This window comes from Dipteris shenzhenensis, chromosome 19 (assembly GCF_047967505.1).
Source record: "Dipteris shenzhenensis isolate YYH24624 ecotype China chromosome 19, Dip_SZ_1.0, whole genome shotgun sequence".
Classification (NCBI taxonomy): domain Eukaryota; kingdom Viridiplantae; phylum Streptophyta; class Polypodiopsida; order Gleicheniales; family Dipteridaceae; genus Dipteris; species Dipteris shenzhenensis.
The window spans coordinates 31,485,665-31,509,522 of record NC_141614.1 but is presented as its reverse complement, the minus strand read 5'-3'; the positions used below and the strand labels follow the sequence as shown (position 1 = coordinate 31,509,522).

The 23,858-nt window shown below is 44.0% G+C and overlaps 1 protein-coding gene across 2 annotated transcripts in view; it reads left to right on the top strand.

Annotated features, from left to right (window-relative positions):
* LOC147890347 (sodium-dependent phosphate transport protein 1, chloroplastic-like) overlaps positions 1 to 23,858 on the top strand; it is a 67,059-nt gene that overhangs the window by 11,051 nt on the left and 32,150 nt on the right. For both annotated transcript variants that reach the window (XM_087390450.1, XM_087390449.1), the window contains exons 2-5: positions 3,123 to 3,709; positions 9,938 to 10,045; positions 14,871 to 15,026; positions 15,590 to 15,805. In XM_087390450.1, the coding sequence (XP_087246576.1) occupies positions 3,123 to 3,709; positions 9,938 to 10,045; positions 14,871 to 15,026; positions 15,590 to 15,805 (1,067 nt within the window). The remainder of the gene's footprint in view (positions 1 to 3,122; positions 3,710 to 9,937; positions 10,046 to 14,870; positions 15,027 to 15,589; positions 15,806 to 23,858) is intronic.

Sequence of the window (23,858 nt, the reverse complement as noted above, 5' to 3'; positions counted from 1 at the left end):
CCTTTTACAGTATAGAGAGCATTATTAGCACATGTGACAGCCCCTCGCGAGGTGCATTAGCTAAAGGAATGAAACAACTGTCTGCAAGAAGTGACGTGCTTGGAAGCAGCGGGCATCTGCTGGCTCATGGGATTCAATTGCATGTGAGGCATTTACTGTCAATCCTGCTTTCTTCTTCTCTGAAGCAATGCGCTTCATGCATTCTGAAATTTCATGCCCTGGCTTGCGACAATAGTTGCATCTTTTCTTCTTTGACTTATCTACTGTATTTTGAGATGCATTGGAGGAATTGCCACTGTTAGGCGCATATTTAGGCTTGCCCATAGGCTTGGAAGCCTTGCCTTTTCCTGTTTGCTGTGAAGCAAATGCATGATCAGGAATAGTAGCTTGCCTATTAGCATGACTTTGCTCTTCCTGGGAAAGCAAAGTGACTAATTGATCAAAGGAGTAGTGGTCTAGATTACCCATGGCCACTAGTCGAAGGGTTGTAGGAAACCCTTGATATGTATCTTGCAGCCCATTCAATGTGGTACTGACAAGCTGAGAATTTGGCACCACTTCATCAATATTGGCAAGTTGTTCCATGAGGTCCTTGACCTTTGTCAAGTATGCATCCATAGAGTCACCTTCATTCATGCTAGCTTCCTGCAATTGCCTTCTTAAATATGCAACACGTGCCTCATTGCAAATCTGATAAAGAGATGGCCTACATCGCTCTAGGGATTGAATTACTCAACTAGGCCTATAAGGAACCTTTTGTGGAATGGGTTAGATGGCACCACAAACACTATAGCTAGGGTAGCTTGGGAGACCTTGATCCTTCCCACAAAGGAAGGGGGTTCAATATCATACACCCAGACTTGTAGTGTAGGGCCTTATTTTGCAAGTTTATGGCAAAGGGACTTATGCCTAGGCAAGAGCCTTGGAAGAACTTTTTTATTTGATGCATACTCATGTACATGTACCCTTTCCTCAGGTGGAGACTGGGTAGAGAGCACGGTGGGTTTCTACTTGCATCAATAGACAATGAACCAGTCAGATATAGAAACCACCAAAATAATATATTCCCGTCCAAAGCTATAGACAATGACTCAACTAGGCGTGTAAGGAACTTTTTGTGGAATGGGCTAGATGGCACCGCAAACACTATAGCCAGGGTAGCTTGGGAGACCTTGATCCTTCCCACAAAGGAAGGGGGTTCAATGTAGACTTGCAGTGCAAGGGCCTTACTTTGCAAGTTTATGACAAAGGGACTTATGATTAGGCAAGAGCCTTGGAAGAACTTTTTTATTTGATGCACAATCATGTACCCTTTCCTTAGGTGGAGACTGGGTAGAGAGCACAAGGTGGGTTTCTACTTGCATCAATAGACAATGAACCAGCCAGATATAGAAACTACCAAAAATAATATATTTTCGTCCAAAGCTATAGACAATGACTCAACTAGGCCTATAAGGAACTTTTGTGGAATGGGCTAGATGGCACCGCAAACACTATAGCCAAGGTAGCTTGGGAGACCTTGATCCTTCCCACAAAGGAAGGGGGTTCAATATCATACACCCAAACTTGCAGTGCAAGGCCTTACTTTGCAAGTTTATGACAAAGGGACTTATGCCTAGGCAAGAGCCTTGGAAGAACTTTTTATTTGATGCACAATCATGTACCCTTTCCTCAGGTGGAGCCTCAGGTGGAGACTGGGTAGAGAGCACAAGGTGGGTTTCTACTTGCATCAATAGACAATGAATCAGCCAGATATAGAAACCACCAAAATAATATATTTTCGTCCAAAGCTATGGACACAATACAAGAGAGAAGATCCAGAGTCCCACCAATGGTGTGGTCCTCTGATCTTACCACAAGGTACTCCTCCTATTTTCCGGCTATCTCTGTTGTTGCTAGGGATAATGATGATATTGATGATGATGCTGAGATTGATATATAGTCGACCATCAACATGAATGGTCGACATGACTATGTTGTACTTTGCATAGGTATGGATGCTCGTTTAGTAGCTCCACTACCACAGCTTGTTGTATCAGGATTTTCACAGTCTCATAGACCCATCGGTCTTCCGAAGACTTTAATAAACTTTCTTTCTTTCTAGACTGGAGCCCAGACTCGAGCCCGCGTGCTCCACCTCGAGCGTCTGTAGACTTTCTGTCTAGAATGATCTCAGCAACCTTCTGCCCTGGAAGACAGTCTAGGTTCAGCCTCTCCCTGGAGATAAGTCTGCAGCAACACCTCTCTTCTTCACTTCCTGTGTAGAGGCCCAAGGTTAGTGTATATGCTGCTCCTTTCTGCTCCTCCAAAAGCCGCACAGCTGAATGAATTATAAGGCTCATTCAGCCCAGGCCCAGACTGAATGAATTATGAGGCCCAAGGCCTCTCCTTTTATAGGCCCAAGGCCTGCTCAAAATGACCGACTGGTCAAGGGCCTATTGGCCGACTTTTGTCTGCCCTAAAAACCGACTGATTGGCTGCGCCTACCAGCCCAACCAGTGCCCTATATAAGGGTCTTTCCTGGCCCTTTCAATGCCTTTGATCCAGGGCATAAAGCCCTCCCTTTATTGCAGGGTCCAGCCCCTTCTGTCCTGCCATGTACCAGCTCCATAACCTGCCCGTACACCTGCGCTTCTGATGTGCCTGCATTGCGCCTTTGTAAATGAGGCTTCTTTTATCTCTATAAGGATTCCAAGACTTATCCAAAAATGTAGTAAGCACAATGCTGCATATAAATGTACTGGCTATGAAAGAAAGATGCTTATTTGTTGTGGAAGAAAATAAAAGAGATATATTAAGAATCAAAGGTATGAGATAGATCAAGTCATATTTCATTGTAACTCAGGATGTGAAGGCAATGACTTCTTTATGTGACTTGAATATTTTTCAAGGGTTAAAACCAACATTCATAGGCCAGTAATATTTCTCATAGGCCTGTAATTTCACATATTTCCTTTTAGAGAGCCACTTTGATGTGAATTAGTATACTGTGAAACTGATTTCTTTTCTGCTTCTTTCACCCTGCTATTTTTTGACATATTAGCCTTTGCTATGTCCTAAAATAGTCTAAGTCATTTCCCTCGAATCTTGAATAACTTATCATGCTTGGGAAAATTTTTCAGGACAATGTAAGCCTAGAGCTTCCCAAAGACAAGGGCCCCGTAGAGTGGGGAGTGTTCAGATGGAAAGGTCTGGGTATGGAACAGCTTCATGCAGTATCCAGGAAGAATCAAGGCTTGGAGTGTTTCATTGTGACCATTTTACTTTATTGCTGTGCAGCAGCAGAAGTTTTAGGCAGGTTATGGACGTGAGACTTACTGGCATATATCCATTAAAAGTCAGATGTTTTTTGTTAGATGAGCCTATGAAAAGCCAGCTTAGGAGAAGTCCAAAGATTGGGAAATGGAGCATTTTGTGCAATGGACAGGGCCAACATTCTGATAATCTTGGAATTGGGGATCTCAGATATGAAACTCACATAGAAACTCTTGATCAAGATGTACCAATGCCCCTGTTGAATTCAGAAAATCTGAAGAAAAGCTATTCAGAAACAAATGGCGCTTCATATGAAGGATCTATATTATCACAGGCAGAGGTCAAAGAGGTTACTGGCGTTGCAAATGTAGCCTCAGCATGGCAACAAATTCCAAAGCGCTGGATCATTGTGATGCTCTGCTTCTTTGCATTCCTCCTCTGTAACATGGATCGGGTACGCAATCTGTCTTTCTGATTTCTAAAATTTTTGGTAGCTGAAATCATTCTGGTTTTCAAGTGCCTAATATAGTATGTACTAAATTTGGTTTTCAAGAATTTGGAATCAAAATAATTCTACATATGAACCTTTAGATACTGCATTAAATACTTAAGAACTTTTATGCATCTTCACTGGTGGGATGCAGCATCATGTACGTCCTGTCTCAGATTTTTGACCACCTGAAAGTCATTGAATATGCAGACACAATTCAAAATTTATTTGTACGTTTGCATTTTTTGTGCTGATTACTTTTAACTGCCGAGTCTCACAAGCCTGAAGATATATGTGTGTTTGCAAAATTTTGGAGGTATTTACTAATCTCTTTTTATGGCCCTGTCTTGTTGTGCTTCTGTTCTTCATGGGGATGTCTGCAATTTCTAAAATGATGTGGTGAAATTGTTAGAAATGCAATGTTAAAGTGTCTTTTTCATAAATGTGAAAGTAATGCTTGGACTGCAAAAAAAAGTGAAGATGATACTGTGAGATTGTATGGTAGTTAGTGAATCCTCTATCCTATATTCTTTTTGAGTTGAGTGCTTGTAGTTGCGAAGCTTTAATAGGGAGAGTGGAGAAGAAGATAGACAACCAGTCTTCTTGATGTATCTGAGTAGGGGCCCGAGAGTTTCTGGCCCACACCCTCCTACGCAAAGAAGGTTTTGGTCCGTGGTTCCCGCTTCTGCTGACATGTTCTACGTCTCTGCTACAAGCTTGGCCATGCCACATATTTCTGAAGACAGTTATGAACTTACTGTACCAAAAGTTCTCCTGCTTCAGGTTTTCAGAGTGGGCGTGAGTTCATCCACCATGTTAGAATAGAGAAAGCTGCATCACATTCTCACCTCTAAAGACATCAGAGCACCTTTGAATCCAAATGTTCTGCAATACATTGCTTCTAATGTCATTCAAATCACCCTGCACACATGTAGGCGTACGGATATAGGCATACTGAAAGGGAAAATGCACAATGTGACTTCTAACCAAATCTCACTGTCGGACACAATTCACAAAAACTGTGTGTGTGTGTGTTTGTGTTCATCCCCCAAAAAAGTATGTGTGTATAGCGATACTCCTAAAAAAACTGAGCATAACATTCAGCTGTACGGGCATTCGTTGGTGGACGTTCATACTTTCTTTGTTCTTCTTTGCATCAATCTCTCCAAGGTGCCCACTTTCTTGGAGACGTTCCTTTGGTCCAGCTGGACGTGCTTTATTACTGCTTCTAGTTTTTTAGTAGTAGGTTCTCCCTTTTGGAGCAGCTGCACATCTACATTGTTTCTAAAATGAAATAGTCTTTTCACAAAAGAAATGCGTGTGTGTGCCCATGGATTTTATTTCGCAAACTATGCATGCATTGGGCTTTGGGCAGAAATTGCAGCATATTATTTACTCACTTTACAGTGATAGCAAAGCTGCTTGCATACTGTTTGGAGATATTTCTGATGCACGGACCCTTCGCTGTTCAGTCCATCAGGGCTGTCCGCTTAGTGCACTTCTATATGCCATAGCTACTCATCCCATGCTTCAGTACATGGATCATCTCATAGCCTCTGATATACTTCATGGTTTGGAAATTCATGGTAGCAGTACTTTGATAGCTCAAGCCTATGCAGATTATTATTATTTTACTGCTCAGAATACGGAGCAGTATCTATATTGCTTGATGCGGGCCTTATCTTTATATGGGTTGGCAGCAGGTCTTCATGTAAATTTCCAGAAATCTAAGTTATTGCCTTTGCATTCAAAAGAGTGCCATACTCTTTTATGGCCAGGGGAAATTGTACAACCTAATCAAACAATTCATCATTTGGGCTATCCTTTGGGTTGGTCGATTACTCGTCGCCAACAAGCTGACAATATATTAGCAAAATTGAACAAAAATCTTGAATATTGGAAGCTGGCAACATGGTCTCTACATGTCAGGTTGCACATTGTTCAGTCAATTCTGGTGGCCTATATTCAGTTTTACTTACCTTTGATAATGTTTAGTAAGGCGGAACTCTCTCCTTTATGCCTAATATTCTGGAAACTTTTTGGCGTTCTAGACATGGCAAGAAGAGTTTGAGATTACTCACGCTACCGCATCTCCGTTCACCAAAAATGCACAGGGGGTTGAATATCCTTAACATTCACGTGCATATTCTTGCCACAAGGCGAAAATGATGCTGCAATTCTTGCAAGGTTCTTAGCCTTGGGCTGCTATGATACGCCACTTGCTTTTACAGCTCACCACTCCTGCTTTTGGATATTGCCAGCTTACACAATGGGATTTCGTTTTGGGTTGTTTTGATGGCAAGATCAAAGGTTGTTCTTTAGTCTCTCATATGCTTCTGGATTGGAAGCATGTCCTCTCTCAATTGGAACGGCATGGTCGGGATTCACTACAGGGAAACTCTCTCAGAGCAGAGAGCATACATTGGTCACGAGCTTTTGCCTCTCTGTTGTAGTGCAGAAGCCTCGATACACTTAATTTCCTTAGCTTGAAGGGGATCCACTCAGTTGCAGATGTCATTCATGATAATGGGATTCCCCTTGCTTTTCCTTTGATTGCTGCAAAATTTGGTCTTGGTATGCATTACAGATTCATATGGCAAATTATTATTGGCATGCTTCGGCCTTTTCAGCCCATTCTGCCTTTGGAGCTTGAGGACCGTCTCCAAGACTGGACTCTTTCTTCTCCAGGTGTAACTTGCTGTGGCTTGTGTTGCTCACTTTGCTAAACATTTTGGCCAAATTCTTGATCACAAGATGTGATGAGAGTTTTGGGGGAGCTCCTTCAACATGTCAGTCCCATTCTGTCTCCGCGTTAGGCAATGCAATTGAATCTCCTTTTACCTAGAGAGAATTGAAAGATGCCATTTGAGCCTGTGGTAAATGGAAAAGTCCCGGGTGGGATGGTCTCTCGATGGAGTTTTATCAACAGTATTGGGAGCTATGTTACCTTCAATGTTATATATGATTAATCATGCGTGGGAAACTCATCAGACTCCAACTAGTTGAATAAAGACTTGGTGAAATTATTCCCTAAATAGCATTTATGTGTGTCTTTTTTGGATTGGAGACCCATTGCTCTTATGCTTGCCATCTATAAGCTTGTTGCTAAGATGATCATGGCTCGGACCAAAGGCTTTCTACATGATGGGTTACATCCTACTCAGTATGGTTTTATTACACGTTGGCATATAACTGACAATATTGCCACTGCCTATGTGGGGATAGGATATGCAAGGTACAGTGAGCAAGATGTACTTTTATTATAGGTGGATATTGCTAAAGACTTTGACATGGTGCAATGGGATTTCATCTCGCAAACCATGAAGGTTCTAGGATTTGGGACAAAAGTGCAGCATCTTATTCATTGGTTGTATCAAGACAGTCAAGTTGCTGGCATTGTGATAGGTGACATTACGGACCACTGGATGCTTTTTTGTTCGGTACAATAGGGCTGTCCTCTCAGTGCTTTGTTTTATGCCATTGCTACTCATCCCATGCTAGAACACATGGATCATTTAGTTGCCACGGGTGCCTTGCATGGTTTGGAGATCGTGGCAATAGACTTTTGATTGCACACTTGAATTTTGATGATTCCTTTTTTTTGTCTAGAAACTCAGAAAGGGATCTTTCCTCATGCGTGCTTTATATTAATATGGTTTGGCTGCCGGTCTACAAGAGTAAATTTTAAGAAATCGACACTTCTTCCTCTCCATGAGAAAGTTTGGCATCATATCTTATGGCCAAGAGACATACTTTTTGCCCACACAGCTTGTAAGTCATCTTGGCTACCCGTTGAGATGGTCTATCTCTCGAAGATAGTAGATGGATTGGGTGCTTGACATGCTAAAACAATACTGCAGTTCATGAAGGTGATGAACCATGGACATCTACGATGCGACATGTGTTTTTACAATTGTCCTATACAGCTTTTGTTAGTTGGCAGCCCTCCCACTGGGACTTTCTTTTGGGACACATTGGATGGCAGAGTAAAGGGATGTCCTTTTTTTTTTGGTATGTTTTCCAATTGGAAGCATATACTCTCCCATTTTAAATGGAATGGCAAGGTTACTCTTGTAGGATCTTGCGTGCTAAGAGCCTTTATTGGTCAAATGTGTTTATGCCTCCATTGGCTTTGTAGGAACCTTGCCACTCATATTTTCTGTTGAGCAAACGAATTTGTTATGTGGATGATGTGCTTGATGCGGTTGGTATGGTTATCTCCTTTCCTACATCTATTAGACAGTATGCTTTGCAACATCATTATAGGCCTCTTTGGTCTCTATTGTCACAGATGCTGCATGGTTATCTGCCCATACCCCCGCCTTGAGATTCTGGACCACCTTAAAGACTAGGTTCTCCGATCGAATTATCATTTTTGTCGCCAACTACCATTGGTTGATATCACGGGTGCATCGGTATATAAGGGCTTGTTCCCTCCCCCTTGGGTTTCTCTTAGTAATTGCATTTGGTCTATGACACTCTCCTCTCGGTGGTGGCGCCAAAGATTGGAGTATATTTGGGCTTCCAAACTTCCTCTTCGTCAAAAGTGCTTCGTGTGATGAGTTTTACTTGGAGTTCTCCCGTTTTGACTGCTTTTGTCTTGTCGTCATTTTTAAAAGTCTCCATGCGGATAGGCGAAAGGAGGATATTTGCAGGATCAAGAAAGCTGATGGCACCTGGACCACTTCCAAATCAGACTTGGAATTGCAATGTTCTAGTCACTTTCAGCAGCTCCTTTCCTCTCGACCTGATCATTTGATGCAAGTAAATGCAGCCAGGTCTCGCGAGAGTTTATACTATCTCTTTTGTCATTGCCTTGAATCTTGTGATTTTCTTGCTCTTGCCTACGGCAAAGGCTTTAGGCTCGTTTTCCTAGTGCTTGCTTTGACAAGCGATCCTGGGTTTTTGGTTTTCATCCAATAAGGCAGACATAGGATCTTCTTGGTTGGGTTCGTTATTGGGCCTTATGGATTCTATTGGAGGACAATAACCATCGAGTCTTTGGTGATCCCTCCCTGGCTAAGCTTTGGTTCTTCCAGGCATCCCTAAGGCAATCATTTTATGATTGTCTACACGCGTAGGATCTTGATTATTATGCCTTCTTGTCATATAATGATATCTTCTGATGCTTGTAATTGGCTGTCCCTTTCCATTGGACTGTTCTTTTGACAAATGGATTTCAACCCCCCTCCCCCCCCCCAAAAAAAAAAAAGTGTGTGTGTGTGTGTGTGTTTTGAAGGAGTATGGCTTGATTTCCAAAAGATATTTATGAGAGAAGCTTAGGGTTATTTTGGTTGTAGAGCTTTATTGTTAAGGCTTATTGGGAACCCCGAGGAGCGAATTTTGCCTTGCATAGGACGTGCATGTCTATTTAGCTAGGATGCTTCTTCTCCTTTTGAAATAGTATAATGTTTGGCTTCATTGGTTTCGTGAGAAAGCGTAATTTAACTTGGTTCTTGAGCGGTTTTGTTTGTCTCTATGGGTTTGTGGAGGCGAGTCTCTTAGGGAACATTGTTTTGTGAACAAAACGAACCTTTCTTTTTCATTCAAGTAGGTTTTGAATGGTTTTGTTTGTCTCTATGGGCTTGTGGAGGCTAGTCTCTTAGTTGCTATTGTCTTGTGAAAAATGTGAACCTTTCTTTGCATTTAGTGTTCATTGTTCGCAATAGTTAATAGTATTCTCACTCCTTTCTTGTCTTTTGATACTCTTCTTGTCTAGAGAGCCATATTGAGGGTCACATATTTTGTACCATACGATTTCTATGCTTTTTAGTTTCCCTCTTGTACTCTTTGAATCAACAAAACCCTTGGGGTTTGTGACGCAGTTTGAGTAAATGCTATTGTTGGAGTCAAGCTTGGGTTAACAAACAATATCATTAAAAAATTGGAACCTTTATATGTTTGATTTAAGATCATCTTTATCAATAAGTTGTATTTATTGCCTTCCTAGAGTTCTTTACGTATTAGCGTGTTGTACGCTACTTAGGACATTGAGGTGGTTTCACAACATCTATAATTGTATATTTCTCTATAATTATATATTTATGTATAATTATATATTTCTCTATAATTATATATTTCGTCTAATTGTGGTTTCCATTTTAACGCAAACTATTTTCTATTGGGGTTTCTTTTTTGTACACAGGTGAATATGAGTATAGCTATTTTAACTGTTATCTTTTTTGTACACAGGTGAACATGAGTATAGCTATTTTGCCTATGTCAGCTGAATACCAATGGGACCATGCGACTGTTGGCTTGGTGCAGTCTTCGTTTTTTTGGGGTTATCTCCTTACTCAGGTAGAGGCCTTTGACCTTGTTCCATGCCTTCAAATTTTGGATATTGTTTGGGTGTACCAAGTATGTTTATGTAGAAGTAGATGTGTTTTTGCTTACCCACACAAGGCATAAACAGAAACTTATTCTTTCTAAATTCTTGCTTTTGGCATTGCATGAAGGACATTTGGGGACCCATGGAGGTTGCTTCCATCTCTCTTTCTTTTTTCTTTTTGGAAAAATCATGAAGGTCTTCCCCAGTCTTCCATTGGCTCACTCAAGCATGTGTGTTTGGGCAGCACAGGCAATGGACAATGAACTAGGGGAAAGTAATGACACCTCATGTAGTTGGAGATGCTCTTTGTAGACGTCTCCAAAATTTTGGAGTTTCATAAACTTGATGCTTTAAAAAGGTGGAGACACCTTGAAGACACCCTTTTGGTACTTATAGACATATTTTTCCAGGGTCATACTAGTCCATAACCATACTCTCATGCATCAGGAAGAAGCATCCACGTGTATGTATATTGACTATTCCAATTTCCACTCATATACGAGAAGATGTTTTTGTGACCATGTATCTCAATCAATCAAAAGTCACAAGTCGTATACTATATATGGACAAGGTATTAGCTGTTTGGAAATGAATGAGGATTGTAAAAGTTTGGATTTTAAAATATATACCTGATTGCTCATGTTTTCCTTTCATTGCTATTTATTGTGTGTCTTCGTGTTAGTCTATTTAAATTATTCTTGCCTTTTTCTTGCTTGCGCCTCTATAATGTAAGTCTAGTTAGCCTATTCTTGTTGTTTGCTAGTATTTCCAGTAATATTTTTCAATCATACTCAAGGTTTATCTCTGGGTTTGAAACATTCCGTGAAACTTAAAAACAATGTAAAATGTAAGAGGGCTAAGACCCACATGGCGACTGATGGTGGTGCATGGTGCAGTGTGTGCTGAGGGGCAATTGGATTGCCCTCATATGGATTTTGTGAATTGGATGGATGACATACATATGATTGGTGATACCATCCTAGAGCATCCCTCAGTAGATCTTGTCTTGGGATGCTCGTATATGTTATGAGGCAGGGTCTTGGAAGGCCATGGGGAGAGGTACTTGCGGGATCTGTGGCCTTGCTTACATAGTCAAGTTCTCATATTTTATGCAAGGGAGCAGATTCAGACATTATCCACAAAGGAGTCCCCTAGCATATCACCCTAGATGCAGTATCGATATCTATGCATAGACCTCATTCTCCTTCTGTAGACTTGGCTTTCATGAGTCATGTCACAACTAGCAACAGCTAGTGTAGTGGTAATACAACCATTAATGTGATTGTAATACAACCATCAGATTCCTTGGTCTATGTGATTGTAAAAGGTCCTTGAAGGTCAAGCCTTATAGAAACATGCACGTTGCTCAGACCTCTTCTTAGAATTCTTGTTACTTAGCTGCTTCTAACGGGTACGAAGGGAGAGGTACGAATGGAGAGGTACAGTTGTTGCTGACGGATTGTATGGACAAGGGGAGAGGTACATGACACATCCCAGCACTCGTGAAACCTCTGATCTGCAAACAAACACACACAACGTGAGAAACTGAGCAGGCTGCTCACCACCCAACCACGACATCTACGGGATGTGATCCCGAATCAGGAGATGTCCCCTCCGAGCCACGAGCTGAGCTACTGGCACGAACTCCCAACGAGATCCCTACCAGCCTGGTGTCCCATACCACCAGGTGGCGCTGTGAAGCTTGGGATCTGCTACTGGGCCTTGGGCTACGCTAAGATGCAGGCGCGCGTCCGCGACTCAATCCAGGATCAGACCTAGCACCTGGGAACGAAACTTGCTCCCATCGGCTCTCTTGAGAACTGAACCCCTGGGCCCCTTTTATAAACTTGGGCCCCAAGCGCCAAAAATAGCGAAGACCTCAGTACTAGAATGCTTTGCACTGTTGTAAGCAAATTCTATCATAGGTAGATAATCTTCCCATGAAGACTGTCTCTTAGATACATATGCCCGAAGCATGTTTTCAACCAACTGGTTAACCTTCTCTGTACTGCCATCGGATTGTGCATGATCTGAGGAACTCATACTTAGAGTAGTTTCTAACTTCTCAAAAACAAGTGTCCAAAAGTTACTTATAAACTTTGAGTCCCTGTCACTGACTATGTCAGATGGCAAACCATACAGCTTAAACAAGTGGTCCACAAACTCGTGAGCCAGCTGAACAGCTGAAATAGTTGTTCTAGTAGGTAAGAATCTAGCCATTTTTGTCAAACGGTCGACTATGACCCAAATGGAGTCATGACCCTTGCGCGTTCGAGGCAAACCAGTAATAAAATCCATGGAAATACTTTCCCATTTATTACCTGGAATCTGTAATGGCTGTAATAAACCCGCGCTTCTAAGGCGTTCTGCCTTAGTAACCTGACACACCCGGCAACCTACTACTTAGTTTTCAATAAATGCACGCATCTTAGGCCAATAAAAGGTATGCTTCACAAGAGACAGAGTCCGATGTATACCCGGATGTCCAGCACTAGGAGCATCATGACACTCCCAGAGAATCGTGGATCTAAGTTCCATAACATCTGGCACACAAATCTTTCCATTCCGGAACAGCAAGCCGTTCCTAATCATCCACTGACCTCCCGCCGCCTGTACCGCAGGTGGCACAATCCCTGAGTCCTGGTCAACCATGGAGCTCCCATCCTGGACTCTTTGCCAATAAGAACTGAAATGACTATCAGTTGCGTATAGCCCTCTCAAGGATTGAAATAGGTCTGAGGATATTTCCGTAAATGACATAGCATTTACAAACTTGACTCGACTTAAGGCATCCGCCACACTATTCAATGAACCCTGACGATAACGTAGTCTCCTCCGAGCCACGAGCTGAGCTACTGGCACGAACTCCCAACCAGATCCCTATCAGCCTGGTGTCCCATACCACCAGGTGGCGCTGTGAAGCCTGGGATCTGCTACTGGGCCTTGGGCTACGCTAAGATGCAGGCGCGCGTCCGCGACTCAATCCAGGATCAGACCTAGCACCTGGGAACGAAACTTGCTCCCATCGGCTCTCTTGAGAACTGAACCCCTAGGCCCCTTTTATAGACTTGGGCCCCAAGCGCCAAAAATAGCGAAGACCTCAAATTGGTTCGTACCCTTGCCACTCAACCCAAGAATCAAGCCTGCCTAGCTCTAAGCCTCCCCAGGGTACCTGAGCTAGTCTTGTGTACCCAGTACACGTGAGATACCAATCCGTGCACATGACAGTACAGACGACGGGACTGTACAGTACTGGCTGCCTGTTGACGGGCTGTATGGATGGGGGAGGTACGATGTACGGAGGTACGGACTGGGAGAAAGAAAGAAATAAAAGAATGAAAGTTTATTAAAGTCTTTGGAAGACCGATGGGTCTATGAGATTGTGAAAAACCTGGTACAAACAAGCTGTGGTGGTGGAGCTACTAAATGAGCATCCACACCAATGCAAATGCAAAATATGCAGAATGTCAGTATTATATAATTTTAAAAGATAATAATAATAATAATAATATATATATATATAGAGAGAGAGAGAGAGAGAGAGAGAGAGAGAGAGAGAGAGAGAGGGAGGGAGAGGCTAGCGGGAGAGGCTGAGCGGGAGGGAGAGGTTGAGTGGGAGAGGCTAGCGGGAGGGAGAGGCTGAGCGAGAAAGGCTAGCGAGATCCGGGAGAGGCTAGCGGGAGGGAGAGCTACGATAGGAACTGGCAGAACTTGGCTTCACATTCTGGAAGGGCCTGGTAAGCAGGTAGTAATTGATGAGGTTGTAAAAACTTGTAAGAATTCTCCCCCTACTCCGCAACTAGTCTCTACAGTCAAAGAACTTATTCGCATTGAAGTACAAACTACTAAGAAGGAAGTGACTGTGGAAGTGGAGACCTAAGCAAGCAAGTTTGATACTCAAGTAGAGATTAAAGAACACGAAGCTAGATGTGATAATGCACTGAAGATTAGAATAGGGGGACTCCTAGAAGATTGGTACAAAGAGGACACATATAGTGAAATATTGACAAAGATCAAAGCAAGCTTGCCCAACATTGAATGGGTGGATGATGATGAGGAGGATGATGACGACTCTAGGCCAGCTTCTATTATGCACTATAAAGGTCATGCAATCCTTACAGTGAAGTCAAAAGATATGCGGATCAAGCTTCTTCGACAATCTTAGAAGTTGAAGGGTATCAATTAAACAAGCTCAACTCAAGAATAAGGCAACTGAATTAGCTAAAGTCTGGGCTGCCAGAAAGGATGGAAAATGGGCAGTTTACTGTGAAGGCAAATGATGTAGGTACTCTAAGATAATGGGGGTTGCATTTGCACTCCTTGGGAACTGCCATGTGCCCTCCTTAAAGTAGATGTACTAGAGTAACATGAAAGCTTCTGCGTTTTAATCAGTTCTAAGCAAATTTTAACATGGAAGCTTCTGCGGAATATTTATAGTATCTCTATACCTTCCTGAACAATTGTGGAAATTTGAAGCTCAACAATGAGGTTTTGCTAGCTACATTGGTTCATGTGGTCTGGTTTGTTCTAGAGATATAGTGGATTTAATATGGGTGTTATTAGATAATTTGATTTGTAATTTCCAAGTGCCACCCACCCTTGACGTCGCCTCAAACTGATCCCATGTATGGTGTGATCTTGTGGTGCTTTCACACCTTTTGTTGTGTCCATGTCAGCATCTCCTTTCATATGTACGCTGCAGAATTGTGCGAGTTTTATGGAATTAGGTTGTAGAGCCTTAATCCTCTGTGAGAGGTTTCTACAATACTTAATTATTTGGAATTTCATTAACAGATTGCAGGAGGAATTTGGGCAGATAGCATTGGTGGAAAGCAAGTCTTGGGATTTGGTGTAATTTGGTGGTCATTGGCTACCGTCGCCACCCCTGTAGCAGCCAAGCTTGGGTTGCCATTTTTACTCCTTGTTCGTGCATGTATGGGCATTGGTGAGGTAATCTTATGTCACATGTTATTATTGCAAGTTTGTAGAAGCAAAAATCATAATGCCTATACATATGCAATCATGCCTTGAGTTGGGTGCTGTTTGCATGTGTGCATGAGGATCATTTGGAAGTTTTAAAGTTAAAGCAAGTTTGGAGGATTGGAAGTTTACATGAGTTACTTTGTATCATACCTTAATGAACAATGATTTCTGGCCTTCTTGGACCTGGTTGAGACTTTGGCCCAACAGCAGATTTGTAAGTTTCATGTCTTTGTCTGACTGAAGCATGATTGTTTGCCTATATGACTTGTTTCCAAGATTCTAATGCCCCTTGGGTGAATTCTGAAATGAGTATTAATGTGCCTGAAAAACTGGGTCAGTGGGAAGGATTTTCACATAACTCTTAGCAAGGAGGAATTTGTTTTAGCTGAGACTCGGGAGCTCATTTGCATGTGCAATTATGCTCCTATGATAATCATAGACTACTTGGCTTCTGCACAAGATGTGCAAATGACTTGTTTTAAAATGTCTAGATTTAGCTGGGCTTATGTTTCTGTTGTGGGAAACTGCAGGGAGTTGCAATGCCTGCCATGAACAATCTGCTTTCGAAATGGGTTCCAGTCAGTGAAAGGAGCAGATCTCTAGCACTTGTTTACAGTGGAATGTATCTGGGGTCTGTGACCGGGCTTGCATTCTCTCCTTCACTTATTCACAAGTACAGCTGGCCCTCAGTTTTTTTCTCTTTTGGTTCATTGGGAGCTATTTGGTTTGTAGCTTGGCGTCGTTTTGTAAGTTCTGATCTGTCAATCCTTTTGTTGAGCTCTCCAAGAAATCTTATCTCTCTTTCAGCTTTTCTGACAGGAAAAGCTATTAAAATGTGGAATTTATGAATACATCATCCCAGTGTACTTAAAATGTAGAATTTATGAATACATCATCCCAGTCTACTCAGCTTGTCAACTTTTAAAAAGAAATGAAGATGATTTTTCTGGTACACAAGTATATCTCACCTTTTATGGACTGGCTTCCAAGATGTCTAGAGGATTTTAGTTTTTTGTTTGAAGCTGAAGTAGTCACACTGTAAATTACTAAGTTTCCAATACATAAACTGATATGAATAATTGTTGCAGAGAACACGAGTCTTATGAAGTGAATAATTGTTAGAGAATTATGATATGAGAGCTTCAGCTGAAGTAGAATTAACAGCTTGATGTTAAGGATTCAAAGGCGAAGGTGAAAATGCATTCAAGACCTTAAATATCTGGATGCATGCCATGCAGCGCGCGCCTCGCACACAGAGAGAGAGAGAGAGAGAGAGAGAGAGAGAGAGAGGATGCTGTTTGGGGATTTATGGGCACTTTTAATGAGCCTGTTCAAACTACCCTTTAATCCCAATGCTTTTTGGCGACTTTTGATGCTAATAATAGAAAATGTGGTTACGGATGTGTCTTTATTTATTTACGTGTCTCAATGTGGAACCTTGTTTCATTTATTCCTACTGTGTGTGTGTGTGTGTGTCTATACCCCGATCGTAGATCCCTCTGGATCACCCTCGAGCTAGAGGCCAGGCAACCCCTGACCGTAGTTTGTCCCCAGTATGAGTATGCATCCCATACCATGCAGTCCCATCTGTGAACAGATGTCATTAGGGAGACACAGGCTTTGGACGGGCTCTCAGCCTAGCTGGTATTCTTTGAAGGCCCCACTCCCAAGAACGACCCACCACCCACCGGCTGCTGCTCCTCCCCGTACACCCCTTGCTGCCCTCTCTCAGCCCCTCCCTGCCTCCCCTCCCCTCCCCTCCCTTCTCCCTCCCCTCAGCCCCCTCCATCCCTCCCTCCCTCCCTGCCTCCCCTCTCCCGCCTCCCTCAGCTCCCTCCCCGCCTCCCTACCCCCGCCTTCCCTCAGCCCCTACCCTTGCCTCCTACCCCTGCCCCTACCTCCGTCTACCCCCGCCTCCCTCAACCCTCTCCGCTTCCCTGCCCTCGCCCCTACCCCCACCTCCTTCAGCCCCTCTCCCCGCCTCCCTACCCCCGCCCCTTGCCTCACCCCTCCTCCCTCAGCCGCCCCCCACCTCGTAGCCTTTCTTCTCCTCCTCTCTTCACTCCTACTCCCTTTCCTAGCCTCTCCCCGCCTCCGCCTCTCTACTCTTACCCCTAGTCCTAGCCTCTCTCCCCCTCCTTCAACCTTCTTCATCCCCCTCTCTTACCTCATCCTTCACCCTCTCCTCCCCTTTCTCTCTCCTGGCAGCATTCTTACAGACATAGCTCAATAGTGTTCGAGTTGGCCTTCCCACCTCGATTGACAATGGCTCAGCCTTTGGCCAATCCTCGCCCGCTTCCACCGGCCGCGAAAACCATCACATTTTCAAAAGACGAGTTGTAGTAGCTTAAAAAGATACAGAGCAGGAGAGTTCAACATCACTCTTTGCTTGCATCCATGGGTCCCACCCCTTGAGGTTACAGGCCAGGGGCTGGATGCTCTCCACTTTACGTGAAGAACTTGCAGGGCACCTCATAGATGTTCGTCTGCTTGGTCGAGGTTTTTTCAAGGTTTTTTTGGACTCCTCGGATGCAGTAGTTATAGTGCTTCAAGCTAGTCCCTTAGCACTGAGCTCCATGAGGATTTTCTTGACGCCCTTCTTGTTGGACTTCGACCCTGTGGAGGAGGATATCCGGATGATCTCACTCTTCCTCAGATTCCCCGACCTCTCTCAGGTGTACCATTGACTCTTATATTCCATTAATCATAATGGTCATGTAGTTTTTTTTTCAGGCTCATGGGATATCTTACCTTGTGTATGGGAATGATGGTGTTAAGGATCCAAGTGTGTGGGAAGCCTATGCAGACTGCTTCGTTGAAAAGATTCTAAGATCGGGGTCCCATATGCAACGAATTCAATATGAGAGAGAGAGAGACGTGTTCGCAAGGTCTCGCATGCCTATGAGACAAGGAACTCATACAAGCCACCACGAGCTGAAGTAAAGGGCCCACTAAGACCCTTGCTGAGTGCTAGCCTAATAACCTCAAATAGCTCAAAAGAAAAAACTAGTGCTTAGAACACATATACAGGTGCCATTGTGGTTCTTGGTGAGTAGTGAAGATATCTTGTATCTGTGTTTGTCGAACGCCTCTTGTTATGATGGGGGTGGTTGTCTCCATGATCTTTGTATCTGATGGGCCATATCAAGAGTGACCCCTTGGCTTAGACATGGTCCCCTCTGAGTAGAGATGAGATAGGCTGAACCTCCATCGTATGCACTCTTTTAACCCTTTTTGTCGTCCATGATCTTTGCCTCTCTAGCTCAGTAGCTCCACGTCGTCTCTTCCCACTGATCTACTCTGTCTGCATGTTGGCTACCTCCCCCTTCTCCACTCCACTATATTCTAGGGCTACCTCCCCCTCCTCCATCGTCTGCATGTTGGCTACCTCCCCCTCCTCTACTCCAGTGTATCCTAGGGCTGTTCAAAAGCATAGAAATCCATGACATGTTGATGTGCTGTCTATCCAGTCTCTGGTGGTGCCATCATATCTTGTTGCATAATTTGTCTCTATAGGGTTACTCTATGCCTTCGCATATCGATCGGGTAGAGGCCAACATATACCCGATCATGTAAGTGGATCAATCGAGAGAGTGGTTCAACCTCCTAAAAGAGGCAGTGATAAGTGCTTCTCTGTCTTACCTCCTTCAGCATGCATAAGCCACAGATCCGCTACTCTCTGGGTGTGCATGCAACTTCTCCGTGCCTTGATTCTCAACTGATGGGACGAGACCTGCATCTGTCTGATGGCAATTCTCAATGCATGTGAAACTCCTTTGTCCTCAAGGTACCGGGTTTGATGATCACTCCATCCTCTGATACTCTCAAAATTTTTGGTCATGCTAGAACTGGATTTTGGTAGAGTTGGAGTAGATCCAATTGTATGGTACGGTTAATCAATTGGGATCAAGGGGTCCGATGCATCCAAGTTGTACTTAAAGGGATAGAGTTAGTCCATTTGAAGACCTTGAATGCATCCAAGCTGTACTGAAAGGAACAGAGTCAATCATCAAGGGGTCCAATGCATCCAAGCTGCACGGAAAGGAATGGAGTCAGTCCATCTGAATACCTTGACGAGCAAACCACCTGGACACCCATGCATATCATGCCATTCTAACCCCCATATCTACTAGTTTTCTAGATGACTCTAGTGCCAGCGTTGGTAGTCTCCAGCTAGGCAGAGTCTAGACTGTGTGAAGAAATGTCCTCGTTTGGAAGATAGCATCAATTTGAAGTGCGGTCCTTGCAAAGTCTGCTTGTACTATTTGATGAGGAATTGAAGGCTTACTACAAATCATCCGAGATCCCATAGTCACCTTTAGTCCCTCAAATCTCCTTCAGTCAGTTGCTCAGAGATCACTCCCCAAGAAGGGTGTTGCATGCATGGCTGTCAGCCTCAATAGCATATCGAATAGCCATTCCTTTATTAGAGGGTCCTAAAAGTGTGCTTGAAAGCAATGTCACCCTAGTCGGGCCAAGGTTTCCTGGCCTAGCTTAAGCCGTGCCCTTGCCGCGCAAATCATCATGAAAATCAGTCCTGTGATAGCTACTTCTAGTAAGTGTAGGACTGCATGATCTCCATCGGCTCGACTCGGTAAGCAAGACTATGACGATGAAGTATTGCTTGTGAGGTGTTGAAAATCATGACCTTGGTCTTGCCAACGTTGACTATCAAGTGTTGAAAATCATGACCTTGGTCTTGCCAAGGTCGACTCTCAAGTCTCTTCCTTTAGAACACATCTAAAGCATCTAGGTATTCCTGTAGGCCTTTTGTTGAGGAGGATATGAGGACTATATCATCAGCATAGAGCAATATCTGTAGCATCAAATCAGCTAGCAGTGATCCCTCACCTCCTAAACAATCAATGGAGGTCATGATCTCATCAATGTAGAGCCAAAAGAGGGTTGGTGAGAGGAGGCATTCTTGCTTCACTCTGATCGTGCTCTCTATCCAGTTTGATAGACCTCTTGACTCTCCCTCTGACTAACTCATATAGGCTCATCACTCCCCAAATCATGACTCCTGGGGTCTGCATCTCCTAAAGTCTTCTTGTCATGCGGGTTCATGGGACTGTGTCTAGGGCCTTCCAAAAGTCTACAAAGCATGTCTAGATTTTTTGGGATCTCCGCTTCGCCTCCTCAATGATGGTCCGAGGTTGAGATGAGAGAGAGAGAGAGAGAGTTTATTAAAGTCTTCAGGATTGTGATAATCCTGGTACAAACAAGCTGTGAGGGGTGGAGCTAGTAAACGAGCTTCAACACCAATGGAGAATGCAAAAAATGCAAAATGATAGTACTAAGTACAATGTCAGTGGTCGACTACATATCATCATCATCATCAGGACATGAAGGTGGATGAGGCAATGGAGGCATGAAAGTGGCAATAGAGTGTTGTCGGTTGCTTATGGGTGTGGCCTTGTGATGTCTCTTGGTCATAGCTCTGCATGTAACAAGTGCTACAGTAACTCTTAACGGCCGGGCTCCAACTTTGAACAGAGGGGATATCCCCAAGTGTAATATGTGCACTAACCCTGTGTGTGAGGTGTCGAGTCACTGGCTTTGGGTCACGATCATGTCGAGGCCTCGTATCATGGGGGTCCATGTGATGTGGTTTGAAGAACTCCGTGATAGAGCTCTGAGAGGGATCTGCCAAGAAAGAAGTCTGCTCTTGTCTCCGTGATCTCAGGGTGCATGACTGCCTCATGAATGAAAGCCGCCAAGCATCTCTGGTCCGGATAGGAGAGGAATCGGGACAAAACCCCAGAGCTATCTCTGAAGAGGCAGTAGAAATTCCCTCGGATCTCATAGTAAACAGGACACCTGAAGATGAAGTGCTCCTCCGTCTCAACCTCCTGTATGTCACATAATGTGCATATGCGCCTCTCCATGGGTAGATCAACTGCCCTGTCGCTCTCGATATGAAGTCTATGTGAAGAGACCCGAAACTGCCCAATAGAGATCCTTAGTGAGTGGGGTCAGTGGATCTTCGTGTATTCTGGTGGGTCAATGAAACCCTTCTCTGTGATATGCGAGCAGTGATCCCTGTAGAACTTGAGCTTCACTAGAAGCTCGCTTGGTCCCAGCCAGATCGAGAATGTGTGTAGTTGTAAGAGATCCTCACGGATACTGTACTGGAAGGGAGGGACTCTATCCATGTGGAGCCCTAGTCGCTCAAACCATCGTGCATACCAGCATCTCTGATCACCTCTTTCTGATAGTGCAGGAGAGGAGAAAACGGCGCGTCCATACTGTATTGGAAGGGAGGGACTTTATCCATGTGGAGCCCAAACCATCGTGCATACCAGCATCTCTGGTCACCTCTTGCTGATAGTGCCATAGAGGAGGACAGGGCTACCCATGGTAGTCTACTTGCTGATAGAGCCATAGAGGAGGACAATGCTACCCATGGTAGTCTGCTGCACCCGGAAGTGTAATTCCTCTACTCCCTGACTCGATATAGATATGTGATGAATTAAAATGCCGCATCTACCTGTAATGGGGATGACCAAAACTCAGCGTGAATGATCTGGTGAGGAACGAATGGCTTACCGCGAATCATCCACGATAGCATGAGAACCTGTAGCCGCTCCACATGAGCCCATTCTACATCTGACAAATCTAGCCCCCAACAAGGGCTGCCATACATCCCCGCTGGGCGGACCAAGGAGTCAAAAAGCAGCCCCTTGGTCTGTGGATCCTGAAAGTGCGAGCGAAAGCAGTGTCTCTCTAGTCTGACCAACGAAGTGTATCCCATGCCCAGGCGGGCCTGTATCGCCAGTTTCATAGTGAAGATGGGTCCGGAGAAGACAACCCCAAGATACGTGTATGATGAAACTATCTCTATAGTTGACCCATCAAATGTGAACTGCTCATGACGGTTCGAGATGTATTGAAGATCATAACCTTGGTTTTACCAAGGTTGACCTTCACTAAAAAACTATAGTGCGTCAAGGTGTCTCTGGAGCCCCTCTGCTGAGGAAGACAAAAGTGCCACATCATCTACATACAACATTATCTGGATCAACCTGCCAGCAAGAGAGCATCCATCCCCCCCGTGTTTGCATCATTGTGTCGAGCTCGTCAATGTAGAGGCGAAATAAGGTAGGTGATGAAGGACACCTTTGTTTGACCCCAATAGTGCTCATGATCTCGTCTGTCCACCTAGACCTTGCTCGAACTCTGCCTGAGACTCTCTCATAAAGTGCCATGACAGCCCAAATGATCCCCTGGTCATAACCCAAATCCTGTGGACATCAGAGGAGGCGGGCTCTCGGAACCATCTCAAATGCTTTGTGGAAGTCCACAAAGCAATAGTAAACCCTCTGCTTCTGTGTCCTCGCCTCCTCGATGATACACTTGAGCGTGAGAATGTGATCCATGGTCCCAGGATCACGTCGGAATCTAGCTTGTCCTGCTGCTCTTAGTCCTCGACACTCTACAAATCGACTGACCTTAGAATCAAGCACTAATTCATAAATCTTGGACATGACATGAGAGACCGAGAGAGAGGGGGAGAGTTTATTAAAGTCTTCGAAAGACTAAAGGGTCTACAAGATTGAAGAAAACCAAATACTATGAAAGCTAAGGGATGGAGCCACTAAAGCGGGCAATCCAATTGATATCTAAGACGAGAATAACAAATATAGAAATACACTGCATTGTCTCTGTGAGCGACTATACTCATCCCGCATGAAAGCCAAGGCGGGGGGCCTGTCAGTTCTGCAATTGTTCAACTGTCTTCACCATTAGAATGTTGGCACTTCCTTATGCTCCCTGGGATAGAGGATAGAATCTTTGTAGACAATGGCTTTGGTGAGGATGGCATTGTTAAGAAAGGAAGTTAGTGATAGGGCATTACTGGTGTTCAACTTGGTTAGCCTATCTAGGTGTCTCTCTTCTCCTTGTGTCTTTGAGGTAGCCCGTCATCTGGTGAGTGCCACCACCATTACAATCCACTGTCTCCCCAAGGTGTAGAGTACTAGTTAACCAAGATTCTGTGGTCCCATGTTGATCAACGTGAGGGCGAGTGTCGAGTTGTGCTTTTGGGATCCCAGATGTGTCATGTCTTCTATGGTCTCTAGTCCAGATCTCCTAATATGAAGAAATCTATGATCGTCCTCAAGCAGACAGTGACGGGTCCTCTTGCTCTCACCTATACATTCGAAAGAGTTGATCTTCATGTCATTGGGCCTCGAGTAAGAAGGTCACCACCATCTGTTGTTGATCGATATGGGTTAAGAAATGTGCGAGCTGTCCAAGTCCACTCCTAAATAGATAATGGTTGTGCTGTCCACATATCTCATAGTGCACGGGGCATCTAAATGCAAAGTGTTTCTTTGACTCAGCCGCTTGCATGTCACATAAAGTGCAGATAGGTCTCTTATGTGGGATACCCTCTGCTTGTTCTGTCTCAACACATAGGGCATCTAAATGCAAAGTGCTTCTCTGACTCAACCGCTTGCATGTCACATAAAGTGTAGATCCGTCTCTCACGTGGGATGCCCTTTGCTCATCTTGTCTCAACACATAGTCCATGAGAGGACACTTGAAACTGCCCAATTGAGATTCTCAAGTCATATGTGAGATGAATCCTAGTATAGCCAATGAGATCGATAAAACCCTCCTCCGAGATATACAAGCATTGACCTTTGTAGAAGCTAACTTTCACTGAAAGCTCTTGGGTGCTAGCCAAGTCGTGTACGTGTGGAGAGTCAAACATTGCGGCTACACGAACAAGAGAGTGAAAGAGGAGAGACTTGGTTCTGAAATCTTGAAAATGGGGCTAGAAACACTGATAGG